The following is a 19,715-nucleotide window of genomic DNA, read 5'->3' on the forward strand; positions in this document are numbered from 1 at the left end:
GAGAATAGAAAAAAAAACAGAAAATAAATAAATAGTAACGAACAGACACATAACAAAACGTGAATAGACAACACAAAAAAATACCTTTAACAATTTCACATCAAAAAAGGAAATATACAAAAAAATAAGAACACGATAATAGCAAAAGAAACTGACTAATAGAAAAGTCAAGCAATGGAGAAGACGGTGCAAGAAAAAAGTGAGCAAAATGGAAAAAATAGAAGTGAGAGAATTTCAATTAAACATCTCATAAAAAGGTGAAATATTATTAACTAAAGAGAAAAACAAAAAAAAAACAAACCAACTGTATTTGCTGGAATTAAACTGTTTTCATAATATTAAAAAAAAAACTGAAAGATGAAAAGAAAACAAATTAGAATTCATTCTTTATCAACCTTTTTTTATTATCCATATTTTAATTACCACAAAAAATACGAAGATTGAACAAAAATTCAACAAAACATTGAAATGCAAAATTTTTCTATCAGGGTTTTCGTCTTGTTTTACTCTTGAGCTGCTTCTGATTAGTTTCAGCGTAGTCTTCACTGTAGAAATCGAGATTTTTCCCATAGTACCACACGAGAGTGTCAAAAATCATTCCAAGACTCGTGAGAACTGCAAACAAAAGATGCACATCGTAGTTATTTGTTCAATGGAAATATTAATTGAACTTACCAATTGCTGTTGTGTTGACATAGATGCGAAAATCGCGTTGATTGTAGATCTGACAATTGCCAATCTTTTCGCATCGATAGTTCCACACCATGCATGTCTGATCGATAATCCAGCCATAGAGAATGGGTCCGGGAATCAGTCCAAAAAGACTGAACATCATTAGGACAAGTCCCTGTGTAAAGCTCTTATCTTCCACAGAAACGGCTCTGAAAATAAAATTGAAATGAATTTTGGAATAAGGGCAGAATCACATTGACAGTAAAATGCTCACCGTAATTCGTTAATTACGCATTTTTATTGCAATTCTTACGCAAATTTTCCATTACCGTATTACCTTATCTCATACTCGGTGGCACTAGGTGAAAATAATATAAGAAAATTGAAGAAATGAAACGAAAATGCGATAAACGGTGAGCAAAAAAAAAACTGTACGATTAATTTCTCATACAGTTTTTTTGCTCACCGTTAATCGCATTTACGTTTTATTTCTTCAATTTTCTTATATTATTTTCACCTAGTGCCACCGAGTATGAGATAAGGTAATACGGTAATCGAGAATTTGCGTAAGAATTGCAATGAAAATGCGTAAACTAACGAAATACAGTGAGGCTATGGCGAGCATTTTACTGTCAATGTGATTCTGTCCCAAAGGTATTAGTGTCAAGAACCAGATTTCCATCCCAAAAATTAGTCTTGTAAATTCGGAGTAAATATTTTTGTTCAATAAATTATTATTTTGGCCAGGAAATAACTTAAAATTGATTTAAAAAAAAACATTTTAAAAAATAGTTAAGATACTAAGTTTAGGGTAAGATGGGGTAATTTGGAATCATGTCTCATGTGGAACTTCGAGATTTCTTAACAGTTTTAGATGGCAAATGGAAAAAGAGATGGCAAAGCGTCCCAGCTTTGCGGAATGCTCGAACTCACGAGATAGAGCTCACCGTGAATTAGCTTTTTGCATAATCTTTTGGTATCACTGATCTACTAGAGTTCAAATTCATTCATAAATCACAAAAGCATTTGAAAATCAAAAAATCGGTACTTAACCGATTCATTACCGATGAAAACCGATGCAGCCGGGTTCTAAATTGCAATACCTTTCCAAAAAATTCAAATTGAACCAAATCGGTTGAGAAATGAGCCTTCCAAAGTGGTTGACCTTAGACCTTCAGTAATTCAAAATGGCGCACTCTTAGAAAAAATTAGTTCGTACAAGCTCATATGCAGTTATTAGAACTATAAAATATAGTAAATATAGACCCAACTATATATTTAGTTTGGGTAACTAAATGAAATAGTTGACCACAGTTAGTTAAAGTATCCTCTTCATTTAGTTATCACAACTAAATCAAAATAGTAATGGGTACTATAACATATTAGTTCCAATTACTAAATAAATGGGGTTGATACCCATCTTATTGGCTGTAATAACTATATTATATTAGTTGTGGTTACTATATAGCATTCATTGTGATGCATATTTCTTATTAGTTGCTTAAAATTCGAAAGAGCTTCAACGCATTACTAAAAGGGACAGATAATCCTAACCGGCTTATGTAGGTGAGATTCTTAACGTGAGCTAACTCGGAGTGCATGCAAATTCGATTTGATGCTGAAGTAGGGAGACGCCATTCAGTTATCTTGAATCAAATTCGTGAAATTATACAAGTTTTGTATTTGAACCAAAATGTCAAGGATTTGGATGAACTGACAGAAAAGTGTTATATGGGTGAAATGTAGACCAGAATGTTCTCTATAATTTTGCCGTAGAACTTGAACTCATCGATTACTCAGAAGCCAAGATAAGCGAGGTTTTTTGTTTCTTAACTCGTTTTTTCATCCAGAGTGCCCCAAGTGTTCATTTGTTGAACTTCAACTAAATCAAAGAATTGTTGTATTTTGTGAGACTTTCCATTTAAACCCCTATTTTAAGTGTCTTGGTGGAGTAGAGGCAGTCAAATTGGCATCTGAGTGATTTCAAAGCGTTATTATTGGAAAAGTCAATTTTTTCACACTTAAACGGCAAAATCGGAGTGATAGCGTAGTCTGAGCGGAAAATGATGTATGGACGAAATGTAGAGACAAATGTGCTCTACAATTATGTTGAAGTAATCATCAAAATCGGTTCAGCGACAGTCGATATAATTGAGGTTATGTGATATTGAAATTGGTTTTTCGACTGTGGCGCCCCTGGTGTTGGTCCCACGAAGTTCAAATATTCTAGAAAGTTATAGAATTTGGTGAGATCTTTCGTTTAAGCCCTCACTCATCAAAATCGGTCACATAGAACCGGAGATATGATTTTTTGAATTTCGTGAACTTTGACCCCTCATATCTCCGGTTCTATTGAAACCACAGCGCGCATACGCACCATTTTGGAAACGTCCTAGACTGGACTACAACATACTAAAATTTCATTAACTTGCACAATTCCGTTTTTGAGAAAAGTGACTTTGAATTTCGATGAATTTTGACGCTATCACAGCGCCACCTGTGGTGACTTTTTGAACTTCCATCTGAAAGTGCTCATCGAGACGAAACCAAAAAGGTAAAATTTAGGTCGCTATGTTAATTAGAACCGGAGATAGAGGCCGGTCAATGTTCGAACTTTGACCCCTTATAGCTCGGGTCAGGGGTTATGGATCGACTTAAGGTTTTTTTTGTTTGATAGGTATAATCAACGGCTACAACATACTAAATTTTCAGCCCGATGCACAATGGAATTTTTGAGTTATTTAACTTTTAAGATTTAAAAATTTTCTTTTTAAAAAAAGCGCCCCTAGCGGTGGTTTTATGAACTTGCGATGTTAGAAGGGGAAGTGGCATTTTACGAGAGCTTTCCAAAAAGCCCTCACTTTTTAAATTCTGACAATTAGAACCGGAGTTATGGCCATTTTAAGAAATTTTTTTTGGACCCTTATAGCTCGGGTCAGGGGGGTCGGGGGACCTTAAGTTTGGTATTGATGGAAAGCTCTAAGGCCCAGCTATAACATACTAAAATTTGAGTCCGCTGAATGCCATAGGGGCGGAGCTATTGAGAAAACAAAAAAAGGGGGGTCTTCAAAATGGCGGAAGGAGGGGTGGGGGGTGGGGGGTCAATGCACCAAGTTGCAATTTTCACCCGATATATAACCTTTGCCGAAAACCGCAAGTCGATATCTTTTTTAGTTTAGGAGCTATTAAGCTCCAAAGAGCGGCCGGCCGGCCGGCCGGCCGGCCGGGAACGTAAAAAGGACAGATAATCCTAACCGGCTTATGTAGGTGAGATTCTTAACGTGAGCTAACTCGGAGTGCATGCAAATTCGATTTGGAGCTGAAGTTGGGAGACGCCATTCAGTTATCTTGAATCAAATTCGTGAAATTATACAAATTTTGTATTTAAACCAAAATATCAAGGATTGGGGTGAACTGGCACAAAAGTGATATATGGGTGAAATGTAGACCAGAATGTTCTCTATAATTTTGCCGTAGAACTTGAACTCATCGATTACTCAGAAGCCAAGATAAGCGAGGTTTTTTGTTTCTTAACTCGTTTTTTCATCCAGAGTGCCCCAAGTAGTCATTTGTTGAACTTCAACTATATCAAAGAATTGTTGTATTTTGCGGGACTTTCCATTTAAACCCCTATTTTAAGTGTCTTGGTGGAGTAGAGGCAGTCAAATTGGCATCTGAGTGATTTCAAAGCGTTATTATGGGAAAAATCATTTTTTTCACACTTAAACGGCAAAATCGGAGTGATAGCGTAGTCTGAGCGGAAAATGATGTATGGACGAAATGTAGAGACAAATGTCCTCTACAATTATGTCGAAGTAATCATCAAAATCGGTTTAGCGACAGTCGAGATAATTGAGGTTATGTGATATTGAAATTGGTTTTTCGACTGTGGCGCCCTTGGTGTTGGTCCCACGAAGTTCAAATGTTCTAGAAAGTTGTAGTATTTGGTGAGATCTTTCGTTTAAGCCCTCATTCATCAAAATCGGTCACATAGAACCGGAGATATGATTTTTTGAATTTCGTGAACTTTGACCCCTCATATCTCCGGTTCTATTGAAACCACAGCGCACATACGCACCATTTTGGAAACGTCCTAGACTGGACTACAACATACTAAAATTTCATTAACTTGCACAATGCCGTTTTTTGAGAAAAGTGACTTTGAATTTCGATGAATTTTGACGCTATCACAGCGCCACCTGTGGTGACTTTTTGAACTTCCATCTGAAAGTGCTCATTGAGACGAAACCAAAAAGGTAAAATTTAGGTCGCTATGTTAATTAGAACCGGAGATAGAGGCCGGTCAATGTTCGAACTTTGACCCCTTATAGCTCGGGTCAGGGGTTATGGATCGACTTAAGGTTTTTTTTGTTTGATAGGTATAATCAACGGCTACAACATACTAAAATTTCAGCCCGATGCACAATGGAATTTTTGAGTTATTTAACTTATAAGATTTAAAAATTTTCTTTTTAATAATAGCGCCCCTAGCGGTGGTTTTATGAACTTGCGATGTTAGAAGGAGAAGTGGAATTTCACGAGAGCTTTCCAAAAAGCCCTCACTTTTTAAATTCTGACAATTAGAACCGGAGTTATGGCCATTTTAAGAAATTTTTTTTGGACCCTTATAGCTCGGGTCACGGGGGTCGGCGGACCTTAAGTTTGGTATTGATGGAAAGCTCTAAGGCCCAGCTATAACATACTAAAATTTGAGCCCGCTCGATGCCATAGGGGCGGAGCTATTGAGAAAGCAAAAAAAGGGGGGTCTTCAAAATGGCGGAAGGAGGGGTGGGGGGTGGGAGGTCAATGCACCAAGTTGCAATTTTCACCCGATATATAACCTTTGCCGAAAACCGCAAGTCGATATCTTTTTTAGTTTAGGAGCTATTAAGCTCCAAAGAGCGGCCGGCCGGCCGGCCGGCCGGGAACGTAAAATAGCCACATATATATTCGTGATCAGGAAGTGTTGAAACACATTTTGGCCAAGTTTGAGGTCGATCGGACGACATGAAATTTTGTTAGGATTATAGTAGGTGAGATTGTTAAGAATCTCACCTAATAAAAACCACTCTTTACTATTGGAAAAGTAATCATAACTTTATGAAAATATAGGCCCATCTATTTACATTGGTTGTGAGAACTAAAAGGAATTAGTGACCAATATTAGTTGGGATAATGATTTCATTTAATTAACACAAGCAAATATAATTGTATGAAAGCATTATGAAATAATTACCGCAACTTATCCACGTAAATATTGTCTTATATTCTCACTACTAATAAATTTATTATGAGTATAATGTTTTAAGAATATAAGAACTATTTTAAATAGATTTGATAATAATCGCCCGAACAACTAATTTTCATTAGTAATCACGTCTAAATTTTTCTAAGAGTGCGAATTTTCCGGTCATAGGTATGTTCGGGCGAAATGTTCGCCTGGACTAGCTCTCAAACATATCCTAAAATCATTAAAAAAGCTTGGGCAAAATTTTGAGAAAAACAAAAAAACATGATCTTTGGAATTGAATTTAACGGTTGCTGTTTAATTTGGCGGAGCTGTTAGATACGAGCGGCGAAGGTCGCTGTGTTGGTAGGACTCGTAGGACTATTTGCCCGTGGAAAGAGAAAAGAGAGAGATACTCAGAGTAGCTCGAACCGTTGACCGACAAAACCGTGGCGTGAGTTGACCTTCTGTTGGTTTGAGAATGAAGAAGGTAAGATGTCTGACCTGTAGGGAAATTCTGTAACGATATGACAATGTCATATGACAAATTTTATTGGTGTATTCGAGAACAGGACAACATTAAAGCGCAGTGAGCATCGAATAGCCATTGTAAGAAGCTCTATGAAGTCTATGAAGCTCTTAGTAACTGATATGAATCTAATTTTTGATTATTTTTTCCGAATTTACTACATAAGCATTTTTAAATTTATCATATGACATTGTCATAGCGTTAGAGAATTCCCCTCCTGGAGCATGAATACGGGCTACCCCTCAGGTTGTTCCGGCATGTAGGAACCTGGGTTGCTACAATTACTAAATTCCAAATACTAAACACTAATCTTGAATAGGTGTATTTCTTCTCGAAATTTCGTAAATTTTTAATTTTTGTGATGACTAAGATTATACAATGTCTAAAGAAACAAAGGATAATAATCTCTACGAATGAGATTCAGTACAAAAAAAGCTTTAAGAGTCCTAGGAAAGCAAGGGAATAAGTGAATCTACGCATATTTGGATTGCTGAAGTCCATTCTCTTTGATGAATTATATGGAAAGTTTCCGGGCTCTTTCAAACGGCCTACACGGTTCTTTTTCAGAAACAAAAATAAGTAAGTTGTGTTCTTGAAATGAACAAGAATGGCAGTCCTACTACGAAATATCATTATCATCATTTTCAACCGTTTATCCTTATTGGGATCGCGGGCCCATGACATCAAGGGTAACAGCCCACGCCTGTCGATCCTCCGACACTTCAGGAAGAAGTTCGGGTTCGATCCCAAGGCGCTCCAAGGCAAAATCCTGAATTTGATTCAGCCACCTTGTCCTAAGTCTACTCCGAGGTCACGGTCTCCTCACAATGGCTTGCATAGTTTTTCTACAAAATCTTTCTTCATTCATTCGTTGAACATGATCATACCATCGAAGTTGTGATCTCTCAACTCGAAGAAGCAACTCATCGACTCTTAGCTCTTCGCGAACGGCTAGGTTTCTCATTCGATCTCGGCGAGTCATTCTCTTTACCGCCCGAATGTACCTCATCTCGGCAGCTTGTACTCGAGATCTTATACCTTTCGGTTTATTACCCAAATCTCATGACTCTAAGAATGAACACAGATTTGAAAACCGATAATTTATCCGAACGATTAAGCTCGGTTATCCTCACCACGCTTCTGCCGAGCACCCTTATAACTGCAGAACTTTGATCGATTCGTGACGAAAGTTCTGCCTCTATCCTACCAGAGATTCTAGTTTAGTTCTAGTTTATTTCTAGTTTAGTTATATAACATATATAAATAATTGTGGAACTAAATTAAATAATTGTAAAACCCAGCTTTCTTTATAAAGATGCGAAAAAAGCATATATCAATGTAGTTCAGAATAGCCCCACTTCCCTTACCCTTTTTCGTTTCAATTTCCACGTGTGAGGTTAGCCTTTTATAGGTTGATTTAAACTAATTACAGTAGAGTCTCGCTATAGGCCATCGCTCTATAGTCCACAATTTATCGACCGTTGATTTCAAAACACTGATTTTAAGTTAGGTTATGTTTTTTAATATGCGAAATTCATAATTATTTTAATATTTTTGGCAAACTTTATTAAGTAGTTGTGATAATTGTGATCCACAATGAAGAGAGCAAGGACAAGTACCACAATCGCAAAGAAAGTGGAAGGCGTCGAGCAATTTCAATACAAAAAGTCGTTGATAATTTTAAAAAATTACATGGACTATAGTGCGACCCAAGTGTCAGATTTGAAACCAAATATGGACTATAGCGAGACTCTACTGTAACTGTAGAGTTTGTGTTACATCCCAGACGGGTGCAAAGAGCCCCAAAAAATACATCAATGTGGTCTTGGTTTAAGGAGTAGATATACAGTAGACTCTCTCAAATTCGGGCATTTGGGACCGAAATGTCACCCGAATTAGAGAGAAATTCGGGCGTCAAATTGTTTGAAATGCAACGATTTTTGTTCTTCTGCTTAAGTTTCCGTACTCCGTACTCATATTTATGGTAAATTTCATGATAACCCCTTATTAATGCAGAAGCCCATCATAACTAAAACAAAACATGGCAAATTTGAGCAAATTTGCTTCATTCCAAAACTTCAAAAATATCGATAAACTTTTTTTCAAATTTAACTGCTACCCGAATTCAAAAGTAGTCCGATCTTAAAAGAGCCGAATTAGCGAGAGTCTACTGTACGTACAGAGTTCCGTACAATCTACGCTGTTTGTTGGAAACGCGAGCGCCAACTGGCGGAAATATTTGAAAATTATGTAAGCCCTTCCGGCACATTTGTCAGTCTTTTTGTAAAAAGCGTGGCGTGACGTGCAGTTTTATAATTCTTTTGGGAAAGGAATTTGCGTAAGTTAGGATATTTTCTCATGTTAAAAACTTATATATTTTAGTAGTATTTATTGTATAGGTTTGGCTGAACTCCTTGGGAGACGATCAAGCTAGGTCCTAAGTCAGGATAAAGAGTTTTATAACTTGGTATGTTGAAAGAGAAAATTAGAGAAATTCAATATGGCGATATGAAAATGATTAAATTAAAGGTTGTAAACTCGTGAAATAGCTTGACGTTGATGGAAGCAAACGGAGGCCGTTTGAGTTAAAGTAAGAATTGAATTATCTTGTTTAAGGAAATGAATTGAAATGTAGGTTATATTTTAGGAACTATCAACACACATAAACAAACACGACTATTTATTGAAATTTTCAGACAATACAGTCCACAATCTCTTGATTTTGTTTGACCCAGGAAACTTGGTCCCCAACACTGTTCTTCACTTTTTCAGAAATGTAGGGCAAGTTGGTGAAACAGGCAATAAGGCCTACGAATCCCCGATAGTTTTGTGATTCTACGACCAATTTCTTACAAGATTTTTGAACTATGTGAAGACCATTTGTCAAAGCCATATTAAGACCATATTATTTATGCAAAGTTCATCAAAAGACGCTAAGTGATACTATCCCACATTCCAAATTTACATGGAGCATTAATTAATCTTACTCACCTATAATTGACTAGGACATTTCCAATTTTTCCAGTAGCACCCATAAAATTTGTAATACTCGACACCAAGGCAAACAGAAAGAATCCTTGAGAGCATCCTGCCATACAGGCTCCAGGAATAGCTTTTAATGTTTCCACAGTGGCCTCTAATGTGCTTCGTCGTCTTCTTGATAGTATCTCCTGATCTTCAGTGGTTGTTTCTTCTGTCGTAGAAGGGAAATTTGTTGTAGTGTCTGTTGAATTTTCTTCTGAATTTTCCGTAAATTCCACTGTGATCTCGTCGTAATCATCAGGAAAGGCTGGTATTACTGGCTGATGCGCTGGAGGTGTCCACTTGAAATAGGTTTTATTGGTCATTGAGATATCCACGTGCTTTGGTGCATTTTTAGCCAGACACGAACAATTTGAGTAGAACTTCCCATCTGCATCCCATTCAACACATCCGGCATGACAAGCTGAGAAATAGGTGATTCCTGTGGCTTCGTTGCAAATGGGATTGTATGGAACGTCATCGCAGGAACAGTGTCCATTGCAGGCTTTTGTGAGATTGAGGCGTCCATCGACAGGCGTTGGCATATTCTCATCTGGGCAAGTTAGGAAGAGATAACCAGCTGTCCCTGCTATGTAAATGAAGCCGAGAAAAACATTCCAGAAAAGTAATTTCGAAGCTGATGGCTTCTGTTTTGTGATCACCCAGCCGGATATTAAGAATCCCGCTACCATTCCGAAAAGATTGATTGGTCCAGCAATAATAGTGGAATCTGATCGAGTTTTGTGGAATTGTACTTCTATGTATTTAGCAAAGAAGGTCATGTAGCCACTGGCGCCTAAGATATAAAAGATTCCCGAGATGATGTTGAACATGATGACTTTGTTGCGAAAGAGTCGAGCTAGAGCTGCAGGGAAGTCCTTCATTTCTGCTTTTTGGGCTATTTGGGGTGGCTGAGGATTCTCTGGAGGGGATTCTGGGTTTACTTTAGACACTCCCTTGAGCGGTAGGGCTTCTTCAGTAATTGGATTGGCATCTCCATTTGTAACAGCTCGTTTTTTGGGTTTCTTGGGCAGATCTTTGGGGAACATGCCAATGAGAACAGCAAAGATCATCATGATTGATCCTACGACAATCCATCCCATCCACCAGGCTCCCATCCATCGTGGATCTGATGACGTGATCAGGGGCGTCTTTGTGGGATCAATGTACATATTGAGAAAGGCATAGGCGACAAAAAAGCCAATCAGAGGTCCAAACATTCTCAAGGAGAAGGCATAGCCAAGTAGTTGAGGGGTGTTTGTCTTCTTGGTGTTGTCGTCCAAATAAGCCTGTCCCAGGGAGTAGTAGAGAGTATTCCCAATTCCCAAAACAAACTGGGACAGGAAGATTAGAACTAAAGGTACCACTGTGAAGAGTTCATCACATTCGTGGGATTTCTCGGAATCAAGGGTTAAACAGAGACGCTGGGAACTGCTGCTGAAGATGTTTGAGGAATTCTGAAAGTCGGATAGTTCAATTAGATCTTATATTAGTGTTCGGTTACCGCTAAAGTCCGTTATGTCAGTTCAAATTTAAACATTGACATACGATTATGCACGAATACCAAACGAAACTCTACAGACTTGTAATAAAGGCTCCATCAGATTCGAGGTTTAACACTTCGTAGAACCCTAACTAAAAGTGTCACGGAAGGACCAAGTGGCAGCCGCTGCCATTTATCGAATTTTACATAATATTTTGATATTTTTAATTACATTTTAACATTCGGAGCTTTAGTCAGTTCTTTTCTGGTGTCTGAATCAGAAATTTCATCTCCTTGGGTACTGTATCTAAAGATTTTTAGCCATTCGATGTTTTCATTTTTATCAGAATCATGGAGTAAGGGAAAGTGGTCGGCTTTTGAATGCGGAAGCCTTTGAATGTTTCAATTTTTCTCTTAATTTTTAAAGCAAAAATTCTACTTTATGAACAATAGTTAATACTATTAACTATTATCTATTAACTTCGCTTAAGAAAATCGATTTTTAGCTTTGGGAAATAAGAGAAAAATTGAAGTATTCAAAAACTCACGCATTCAAAGGCATGTCACTTTCCCCCATAATTCTTCTCAATAATTTGCAAAAAAACACTTTCAATTTGTTCTTTTAAGGCTTTTATACACTAACAATCAAGACACTGCAGAACGTCAAACTCCCATATAAAATTCATATGGCAGCAACTGCCACTTGGTCCTTCTGAGTGCAGTTTTTTGTTTTTGCAATATATTTACATTAATATATAATTTTTATTAAAAATTTTATAACAAAAAAATAGCCAGATAAATTCTGCACGCATTAAATCAGGCATCCAGGCGAAATAATATATTCTTCATTATAAAAAATTAAATTGAAAACTAAATTGGCAGCGGCTGCCACTAGGATCCTTCCAAGTGTTAAGAACAGGGCTTAGCTATTCCAGCTATGCTCTAATTTTATAATAAGTTAGATTTTTGGAAAATTTCAACAAAATAAAAGATAGATATCTGTGATTGAGGTTAAGTCTGTAGTTTAAAAAAAACTATAGAGGTTTAATCTCATTTCTGAATATGCTTAATTTGTAATCAGAAAGAAAATAAAACAGATAACAAACAAATAAAACCAGCAGAAGGGCTTATAATGCAATAAAATTAGGAAAGTTGACCATTACCTAAACCTTAAGTCTTAAGCGGATTACAGACTGAAACCAGGGGCATGACGTTTTCTATATTTCCCATATGTTTCTAGCGTTCCGAAAACACTTTTGAGTTTATTAGCTATTTTCTGTTATTGTAGAATGAATTAGCAAATAATACAAATACAAAATAAAAGCCAATTTAATATAGAATAGGCAACCGAAAACCCCAAATTGGCAACCTATGTAGTTTTGGAAATATCTCGTGAAATGTACGAAAACAGGGAAAAAAATTACACTAAAACTGGTCACATTTTTCTGAGCTAACGTCACCCCCTGGGTGAATCCGTACACTTTTTATTTTTCTGAGAAATTTATAAATTAATATTTGTGAATATGAATGGATTTTCGCTTTATTTAAAGCAAAATTAACTAAATAATAAAACTGTGGTATAGAAAATATATAAATAAAAATTTAATACTGTATTTATCATTGAAAAGAAATGATGTCTCCATTTGGAGTAGCAAAAAGTTTCCATTTGGAACAGGTTTTGAATTAGCTTAATTTACCCTACACAAAAAAAAATTTGTTAAATTGTTCGTAAATATTTGTGAATTCTTTCTGGGGACTTACAAAAAGCTCGTAAAATATGTAACCTGCAATAGAGTTCGTAAAGGTTTGTACTTTTTCACACACTCCTTGTAATATGATCGCTTGGCGAGCGTTTTTTATTCTTTTACAAATATTTGTTCGTACATCTTTGTTTGTTTGGCAAAACTTTATAAATAAATGACAAAATTTCACAAACACTTTTCTGTGTGTTTACAAACATTTACGAACAAATGTTTGTAGACGAACAAACAATGCACGTCAAGTGATCATATAATGAAGAATGTTTGTGAAAAATTACAAACTTTTACAAACTTTTTAGTGGGTTATACGATTAAAAGCATTTTGTAAGTCTCCAGTGGGAATTTCCAAACATTTATGAACAATATTACGAAATATTTTCTGTCTGTATACCCTACAAATATAAGCATATTCTAAAGCCAAACTTACTTTAAGAATAACATCTAGCCTGAAATTCAAAGAGCTAAGCTAAACCATTAGCCAAACCTTCAGATCTAATCAAGCCATAAACGCAGTGGCGAGTTTTGCTAAATTTAGCTCAAGAACACTCAAGAAGAGATTATTAAGTGCATTCTCCTCCCCAATTAATGCCTATCAAATCAAGGCTTTTCTTATCTCAAATACGGCGAAGAATTATCTTACCCATAGACTTCTACTTCTTTATTGCCAATCGCATTTCTTACCTTTATGGTAAAGCTTGTATCGCGAGCAAATTGATCCTGGTACTCCTTTGTGAGGCGCAAAGCATCTTCGCCGGCTCCATAGATGAAATGTGGCAGTGCCAGGATGAAGCAGGATATCCCACAGATTGCCACTCCCCATGCAATCCACAGTGGTCTGTTTCTTTGACCACCAGCGTACGAGAGGAAGAGCGACAGGAGGATCTGAGAGATCTCATTGCCGCTCATGATGATGCCTGAGTGTGAGAAAGAATTGAGGTAGGAAGAGTGAATGGGCAAATTTCTTATCGACACATGGGGCAATAAAGTGATTAATTGACCCAGAATGCGATGCGTGCAAAAAAAAGCGCCTTAGTCGCCATGAAGTAGCACTTTTTGGCGCCAAGATTTGGAGAATTATTTTGAGGAATAAAAATTTTAGCGATATTTTGCAAAATTTGTGCTCAATTTTCATGAATTGTGTCGAAATCGGTCTGTCTTGCGTTTTCCAATTGGAAGGAGCGCAACGAGACATCAATAGTCTTAATCTAAATAAACGAATTGAGATCAGCATACTATTGAAATATTTTACATTATTATTATGAGATTAATTTTATTATGTAACAAATTGCGATTGTACACTTAAGTTCTTGGAAATATCCCGGAAATCCCTGACATAAAATTTCAGTTATTATTCTGTATGGTTAAATAACACTATGCAACACGATTTTTGGCACACGGATCTCACATGGCACGTTTGGTAAAGTCGAGTCCCCTGATCAAGAATCTGTTCTTGGTTTTGCTCCATCACGTCACAATTTTCTTTAATTTTTTTTGTTTTTGCTGTTTTGTCACATATTACCAATTATTCCCCCGGTTTAGTTTAGTTTAGTTTATATGATTTTTCAAAAGTTGCTTTCTTAGGTCATTTTTGGGAAATTTTAGTTTGATTTTGTTTTTCCGCCCACAAAGATTTTTTTAAAAAATATCACATAATTTTCAAGTTGAAGCACAACTACTTACCTTTCCAACGGATGCCCATTTGTTAAGTTCTGTACACTAGAACCGGAGGAATAATTGGTAATATGTGACAAAACAGCAAAAACAAAAAAAAATAATTAAAGAAAATTGTGACGTATAGGAGAAAAACCAAGAACAGATTCTTGATCAGGGGACTCGACTCTACCAAACGTGCCATGTGAGATCCATGTGCCAAAAAAAAAGTTGTCAATTTGTTGCATAGTGTAATTGAAAAAGGTAATGCCGGCTTTAGACTGGAGGTTTAGCAAAGTTCCTGAAGGTCTCAAAAATCTAAATAACAAGCAATTTCATTTATTTTTCAAAATCTAATGAATCATTTGCCCTTATAATCCAATTCTAAACAACAATTTTCTAAAAAATCGTGCCTAATTAAGAATTAGAGGAGTTCAGCCAGTTGGCTAAGTCTTAGGTCTGAAGCCCATATAACCAGCAATTTATTAAATTGGATATGTTTTTTTCTTTTGCTAAAATTGAAGGGTTAATAATGCCATATCACCATAAGACTAATACAATCCGATGAAGCATATGCTTCATTTTGATAAGAATTGATACGAAAGTATGATAGAAAAACTCGAAAACATGGACATGTTCAGCGCATGGATAGAAAAAGATTCCCCCGAAAAGCTATGCAAGCCATTGTGAGAAGGCGTCGACCTCAGGGCAGACCAAGGACCAAGGTGGCTGAATCAAATTCAGAATCTTGCCTCGGAACGCCTTGGAATCGAACCCGAACATCTTCCTGAACTGGCAGAGGATCGACAAGCGCGGGCTGCTAATTTGGATGTCATGGGCCCGCGACCCTAATAGGGATAAGCGGTTGAAAATGAATGAATGAATGAACTCGAAAAACCTAAAATGATTCTATTTTCCCAGCTTGTGATTACCGAAAATAAATTAATAATTAGAAAAAAGAATTATAATTGAAGTTTTGTGGTTTGAATCAAGAATCGTTGACGATAACATTTCTTGACTAATCAAAACCTTTGCTCTTAATTCTTATTAACCCTTCAATGATATCTGCCGCATACAGTACGGAGCAAAATTGTATCAATGTTTTACAGTTCTCTATAAAAAAAAATTAATACCTCAGGGTCTGATTAATATTTCGTCTCAATTTTTTTTTTCTTGGAGAGCCCTACTATAAAGCTCCAAAATGTGACTGATAAGGATTTTTTGGCAAAAGGACTAACATGTTTTTTTTTACAGAATTTTAAAGAAAGGATGCATTGTACAATTTTGTCCCTTGTTCTAAAACGAAAATTTTTGGTCTAAAATTTTATTTTACGTATTATTAGTACAATATAATGGCATCCGGCTGTTACAAACGAATTTTCCATTATCACTTACAACTTAGGTAATGGCATTGTCTAAGATCAGTGCGAACTCTTGAGTTGGCCTCAGATCAATGTCCAAGAAGGAGTACCCGCGACGAATTCCCAAGTTTCCCTGTTAAGTAAATACTTTGGAGTAGTGGATTGACAGCGTGGACAAGATTTCTGAGACAAATCACAGATTTGACCACTGAGGAAGACGCGTTGAAGTGTCAAAAGCTTTGGCAAAGAATTTTGTGTTTTCCTATCCTGAAAGGATTACACCCTCTAACGCATCTGGACATCTGGAGAGAGTCCATCTCCTTGAGCATTTTTTGAAAATCATGACAAGATAGGATATATATAAAATTGTCAAAATTTATGGTAATGAGGTACGAGTACGATAGTGCATCTGGAAAACGAGGCCTAAATAGGTTCAGGTTGATCCACGATTATACTTAGACTGTAAAATTTTGTAATAGAGGATTGGGTATAATGGAAATTGACGAAAGGACAGGACATTTAATTAATGATCCTAAGCTCTCAATATATGACAGTTTGGGATATAATGCTGTCAAATCTTACATGCTAAATATTCTTGAGGATCAGTCTGAATATTTGGCCCAGGTTAAAGCCCTGTTTAATTTTCATCAACTTGTAACCGAATAAATATCCAAAAGAGTTCAGAAATCATTATATTTTCAAGTCAACTTCTCAGTTCTGAAATTAGATTTAAATAAAGGCCAAAATGGGCTCAGGCTGATCCACGAGAATACATAGCCATATTTGTCAACAAAGGATTTGGTAAAGAAAATTGAAGCAAAAATTTATAATCGATCCTTGCAAAATCTTAAATTTTTACTTATCATAACTGTACCAAATTTCGGCATACTTGTATGCAAGTGCCAAAGTCTTAAGTTTGAAATGTAATATTTTTAATACAAATTATTTTTTTTGCTACTTCTTTTAAGGAGTGTTGCTTTAAACCAGGAAGATAGTTTATCGTCGTTGTTTTCTCCAAAATTATTCTTAATACATTTTAAAATTAACAAAAATATAGCCATAGTTTTGGGTAATATTTCGGCCACCTTAATTTTCATAAAGTCTTTTTCACATCATCTTGTTCGTCTAAACGACATTCTTTTGCTTTTTCTACATTGTTTAGAATATGAAAAGCTAAAAATTCATGGAAATTTGAGGAATAAAAGAAGTTGCCGAAATTTGGTACAGTTTCCCTAAAAAAGTATCGGAAAAAAACATAAAATTACTATTTTATGATGTGACTAATAATTTTGTGATTTTTCGAAATCTGTTTTAAGTAAAAAAAAATTGAAGGTTACTGCCAACTGTCCATGAGTGTGTAGTATATAGGGGAAAGTACTCTCCCTTCGAAAGTTCATGCCTTCGTGTGAATTTTCTTTTATTTTTCCTAAGAGACTTACCTATTTCTATTAAAGATTAGACAGCTTATTATCAATTGATAATTATGTGTGATAATTATATGTAAGGCCGGCTTCAGACTAGAGGCTTAACGCAATTCCCGAAGGTCTCAAAATCCTAAATAGCGAGCAATTTTAATGCTTTTTGATAAGCCTTCTGTATTCCTTCACTTATTCTGTAATAATCCACTCCAACCCCCTGGCAAGCTGCCTGAAATTTCAAGTCACTTTCTCATACTTCGATTTAAATTTATATGGGATTTTTTTTGCACTCGCTACCGTTATGCTAAATATTTAAAAAATGAGAAGTTTTTCCGTATTATAAGATAACTTTCCGCATGGAGGGATAAATATACTAAATTTTTGTTTAAATAAATTTTTTCCTCGGAGCACTGTGAGCTGAGTCCGAGATCAATTTAGGAATTGGTTTCAACTTCAAATAGCTCTATATAAAAAAAAAGCCAACTTGTCAGGGGGTTGATCCACTCCTAAGTTAAATTTTTCCGAAAAATTGTGATTGATAAGAAATTAGAACGGTTTTAAGCCATATGGCTAAGTCTTAGGTCTGAAAAATAAAACGAATTCACATTATGCGAAGGCATGAACGTTTGAAGGGAGAGTACTTTCCCTTATGACGTCCATAATGGCGACTCCACCCTATAACACCTTAGGCTAATCCCGTTGATCGTTTACCCTTTAAATTTGTTGCTAAATATTTGCAAGGATTAGCCTGAGTTTATTTAGAGCTCGAATGATCTTCAGTAAAATACTAGGGGAAAGTGCTCTCCCTTTGAAGGTTCATGCTTTCAAATAATATGAATTTCTTTTGTTTTTCGTAAGACATTTACACTAAATTATAACGGAATTATCAACAATTGATGATAAGTTAACTAATATTTAATAGAAATATGTAAGTCTCCTAGGAAAACTAAAAGAAAATTCGCCTTATTCGAAGGCATGATCGTTCGAAGGGAGAGTACTTTACGTAACTCTTTGAAAATTAATTTAATTGTCACATTTTATAATGCATAATGATTTTTTTTTAGGTAAATGTAGCTATAACAAATCTCATTTTTAATCAATATTATCATACATTTTTACTGAGAGCTCTTCAGAAGAATAAGACGTACTGGAATTTGTTTAGCATGAAGAAATATTCAATCAATTTATTTATTCTGCCTCATTCTTTGAAGTATTAATAAATCAGTGTGATAACCGCGATAACATTTCCTTCTAGTCCTCTTTATGATACTTCTTTTCAGCTCTTGTATAATTTATATTACCTCCAGAATACTCTATAGGAAATACTGCATGATTTCTTTGAGAAAAGCTCAAAAAATCCTAAATATCTGATAAAATGTTAACGATTGAAAACAAAATGACTGTCTGAATTGAAGTACAAACTCCTCATTATCACATTTCTTATCGGGATTTTTATGGTCTGTCTATCAATCTCGGATCGAAGAACTTTTATTGAATGTTTTGGAAGATTTTTTAAGAGAAGAGAATTTTATTCGGTTACCTGTTGTACGAGAAGGAATCTTAAATCTCCTCTCGATGGTGGTCAGGGTAATGACAAAGTACATGTAAGACATGGCCTGGACAGTGCCCAGAAATCCATAAACTATGATAAATGATCTTGTATTGGCAAATCTCTGCAGCCATTGTGGCCGCCAAAAAGCCACTCCGCACTCTGTCTTTGGCATCTTGATACTGAAAGCCAGGAAATTTTCCTGGAATCTTTTCTTCACTGGTCTTCCTTCACTTCAATCTACAAACACGTGCACAGATGTCCGATAAGAGGGAAGACCTTTTCACACAAATCACACCACTTTTATACCTTTCGCGTGACTTTTAATTCTTTTTTTTTTGCACTACGAGAGAAATTCCTCAGGTAGCTTTTCTCTTGTCTTCCGGAACAATGGAAGGCAGAGCTTGGAAGTTTCTGGTGCTGTGGGATCGCATGAGGAATATTCACTGTGTCTGCGATTGAGTCTTGTCACCTTCGAGAGCGACGATATCGCCAGAAACAACAGAAATCAGCCACAGATAGTGGACAGAAAAGTCTGCTGTTGCCGATTAGATTACAACCACGAGAGCCATGGGAACATTTTATCACTTTATCTGACCAAACTGATACCCACATCAGAGTCCAATATATAAGACACATTTGAACACAACCATCTTCCTGAAAACATTTTTAAAACTTTATTGAACAATTTTTTTCTCCACCAACGAGAAGGGATTTATTTTTGCAAAGGAAAGCAACTTGTGGCTAACAAATAAAAAAACATCTCCATCGCTAGGTCTTTGGAGAACGATTGGTGGAGACACAACAAAGAGCTGATAAGTGCCGAGAGAAATATGATGCAAAGGTCAATCTGTTCAATTAGTTACTTCCGTGCCTTTTTCGCGACACATTGCCATTCTAGTGGGCCTCTCGAGATCAAACGTGTGCCCAAAACTTTTCCTCAAGATACCGAGTGACCTCCGCAAGTCATCAAGAACTATAAGATAAGACTCCTCTTGAGGAAAATCTCCAGAGAATTTTGTTCCAGGAGCAAAGACATTGTTCA

General features: G+C 36.1%; 1 protein-coding gene across 2 annotated transcripts; it reads right to left on the reverse strand.

Annotated features, from left to right (window-relative positions):
* Positions 1-379: 379 nt before the first annotated feature.
* On the reverse strand, positions 380-19,447 carry LOC129804018 (solute carrier organic anion transporter family member 74D). 2 transcript variants are annotated; one of them, XM_055850977.1, is made up of 5 exons: positions 18,662-19,447; positions 13,374-13,606; positions 9,420-10,906; positions 701-881; positions 380-640 (listed from the first exon to the last, which is right to left on the reverse strand). In XM_055850977.1, exons 1-5 carry the CDS (start codon positions 18,843-18,845, stop codon positions 485-487), a joined length of 2,241 nt encoding a protein of 746 aa, XP_055706952.1. In that variant the 5' UTR covers positions 18,846-19,447; the 3' UTR covers positions 380-484. The 2 variants fall into 2 exon arrangements, with proteins under 2 accessions (XP_055706952.1, XP_055706950.1); XM_055850975.1 differs by having other exon boundaries at positions 380-615; positions 676-881.
* Between the last annotated feature and the right edge of the window lie 268 nt (positions 19,448-19,715).

This window comes from Phlebotomus papatasi, chromosome 2, assembly GCF_024763615.1.
Source record: "Phlebotomus papatasi isolate M1 chromosome 2, Ppap_2.1, whole genome shotgun sequence".
Lineage (NCBI taxonomy): Eukaryota > Metazoa > Arthropoda > Insecta > Diptera > Psychodidae > Phlebotomus > Phlebotomus papatasi.

What these genes read in the sequence shown, in the direction of transcription:
- LOC129804018 (XM_055850977.1), bottom strand. Translation starts at nt 18,845, where the DNA reads ATGCCAAAGACAGAGTGCGGAGTGGCTTTTTGGCGGCCACAATGGCTG. An exon ending in GATTCCTTCTCGTACAACAG is followed by an intron (nt 13,607 to 18,661) that starts GTAACCGAATAA and finishes TCTCACACTCAG; the next exon opens with GCATCATCATGAGCGGCAAT. An exon ending in ATACAAGCTTTACCATAAAG is followed by an intron (nt 10,907 to 13,373) that starts GTAAGAAATGCG and finishes TCCGACTTTCAG; the next exon opens with AATTCCTCAAACATCTTCAG.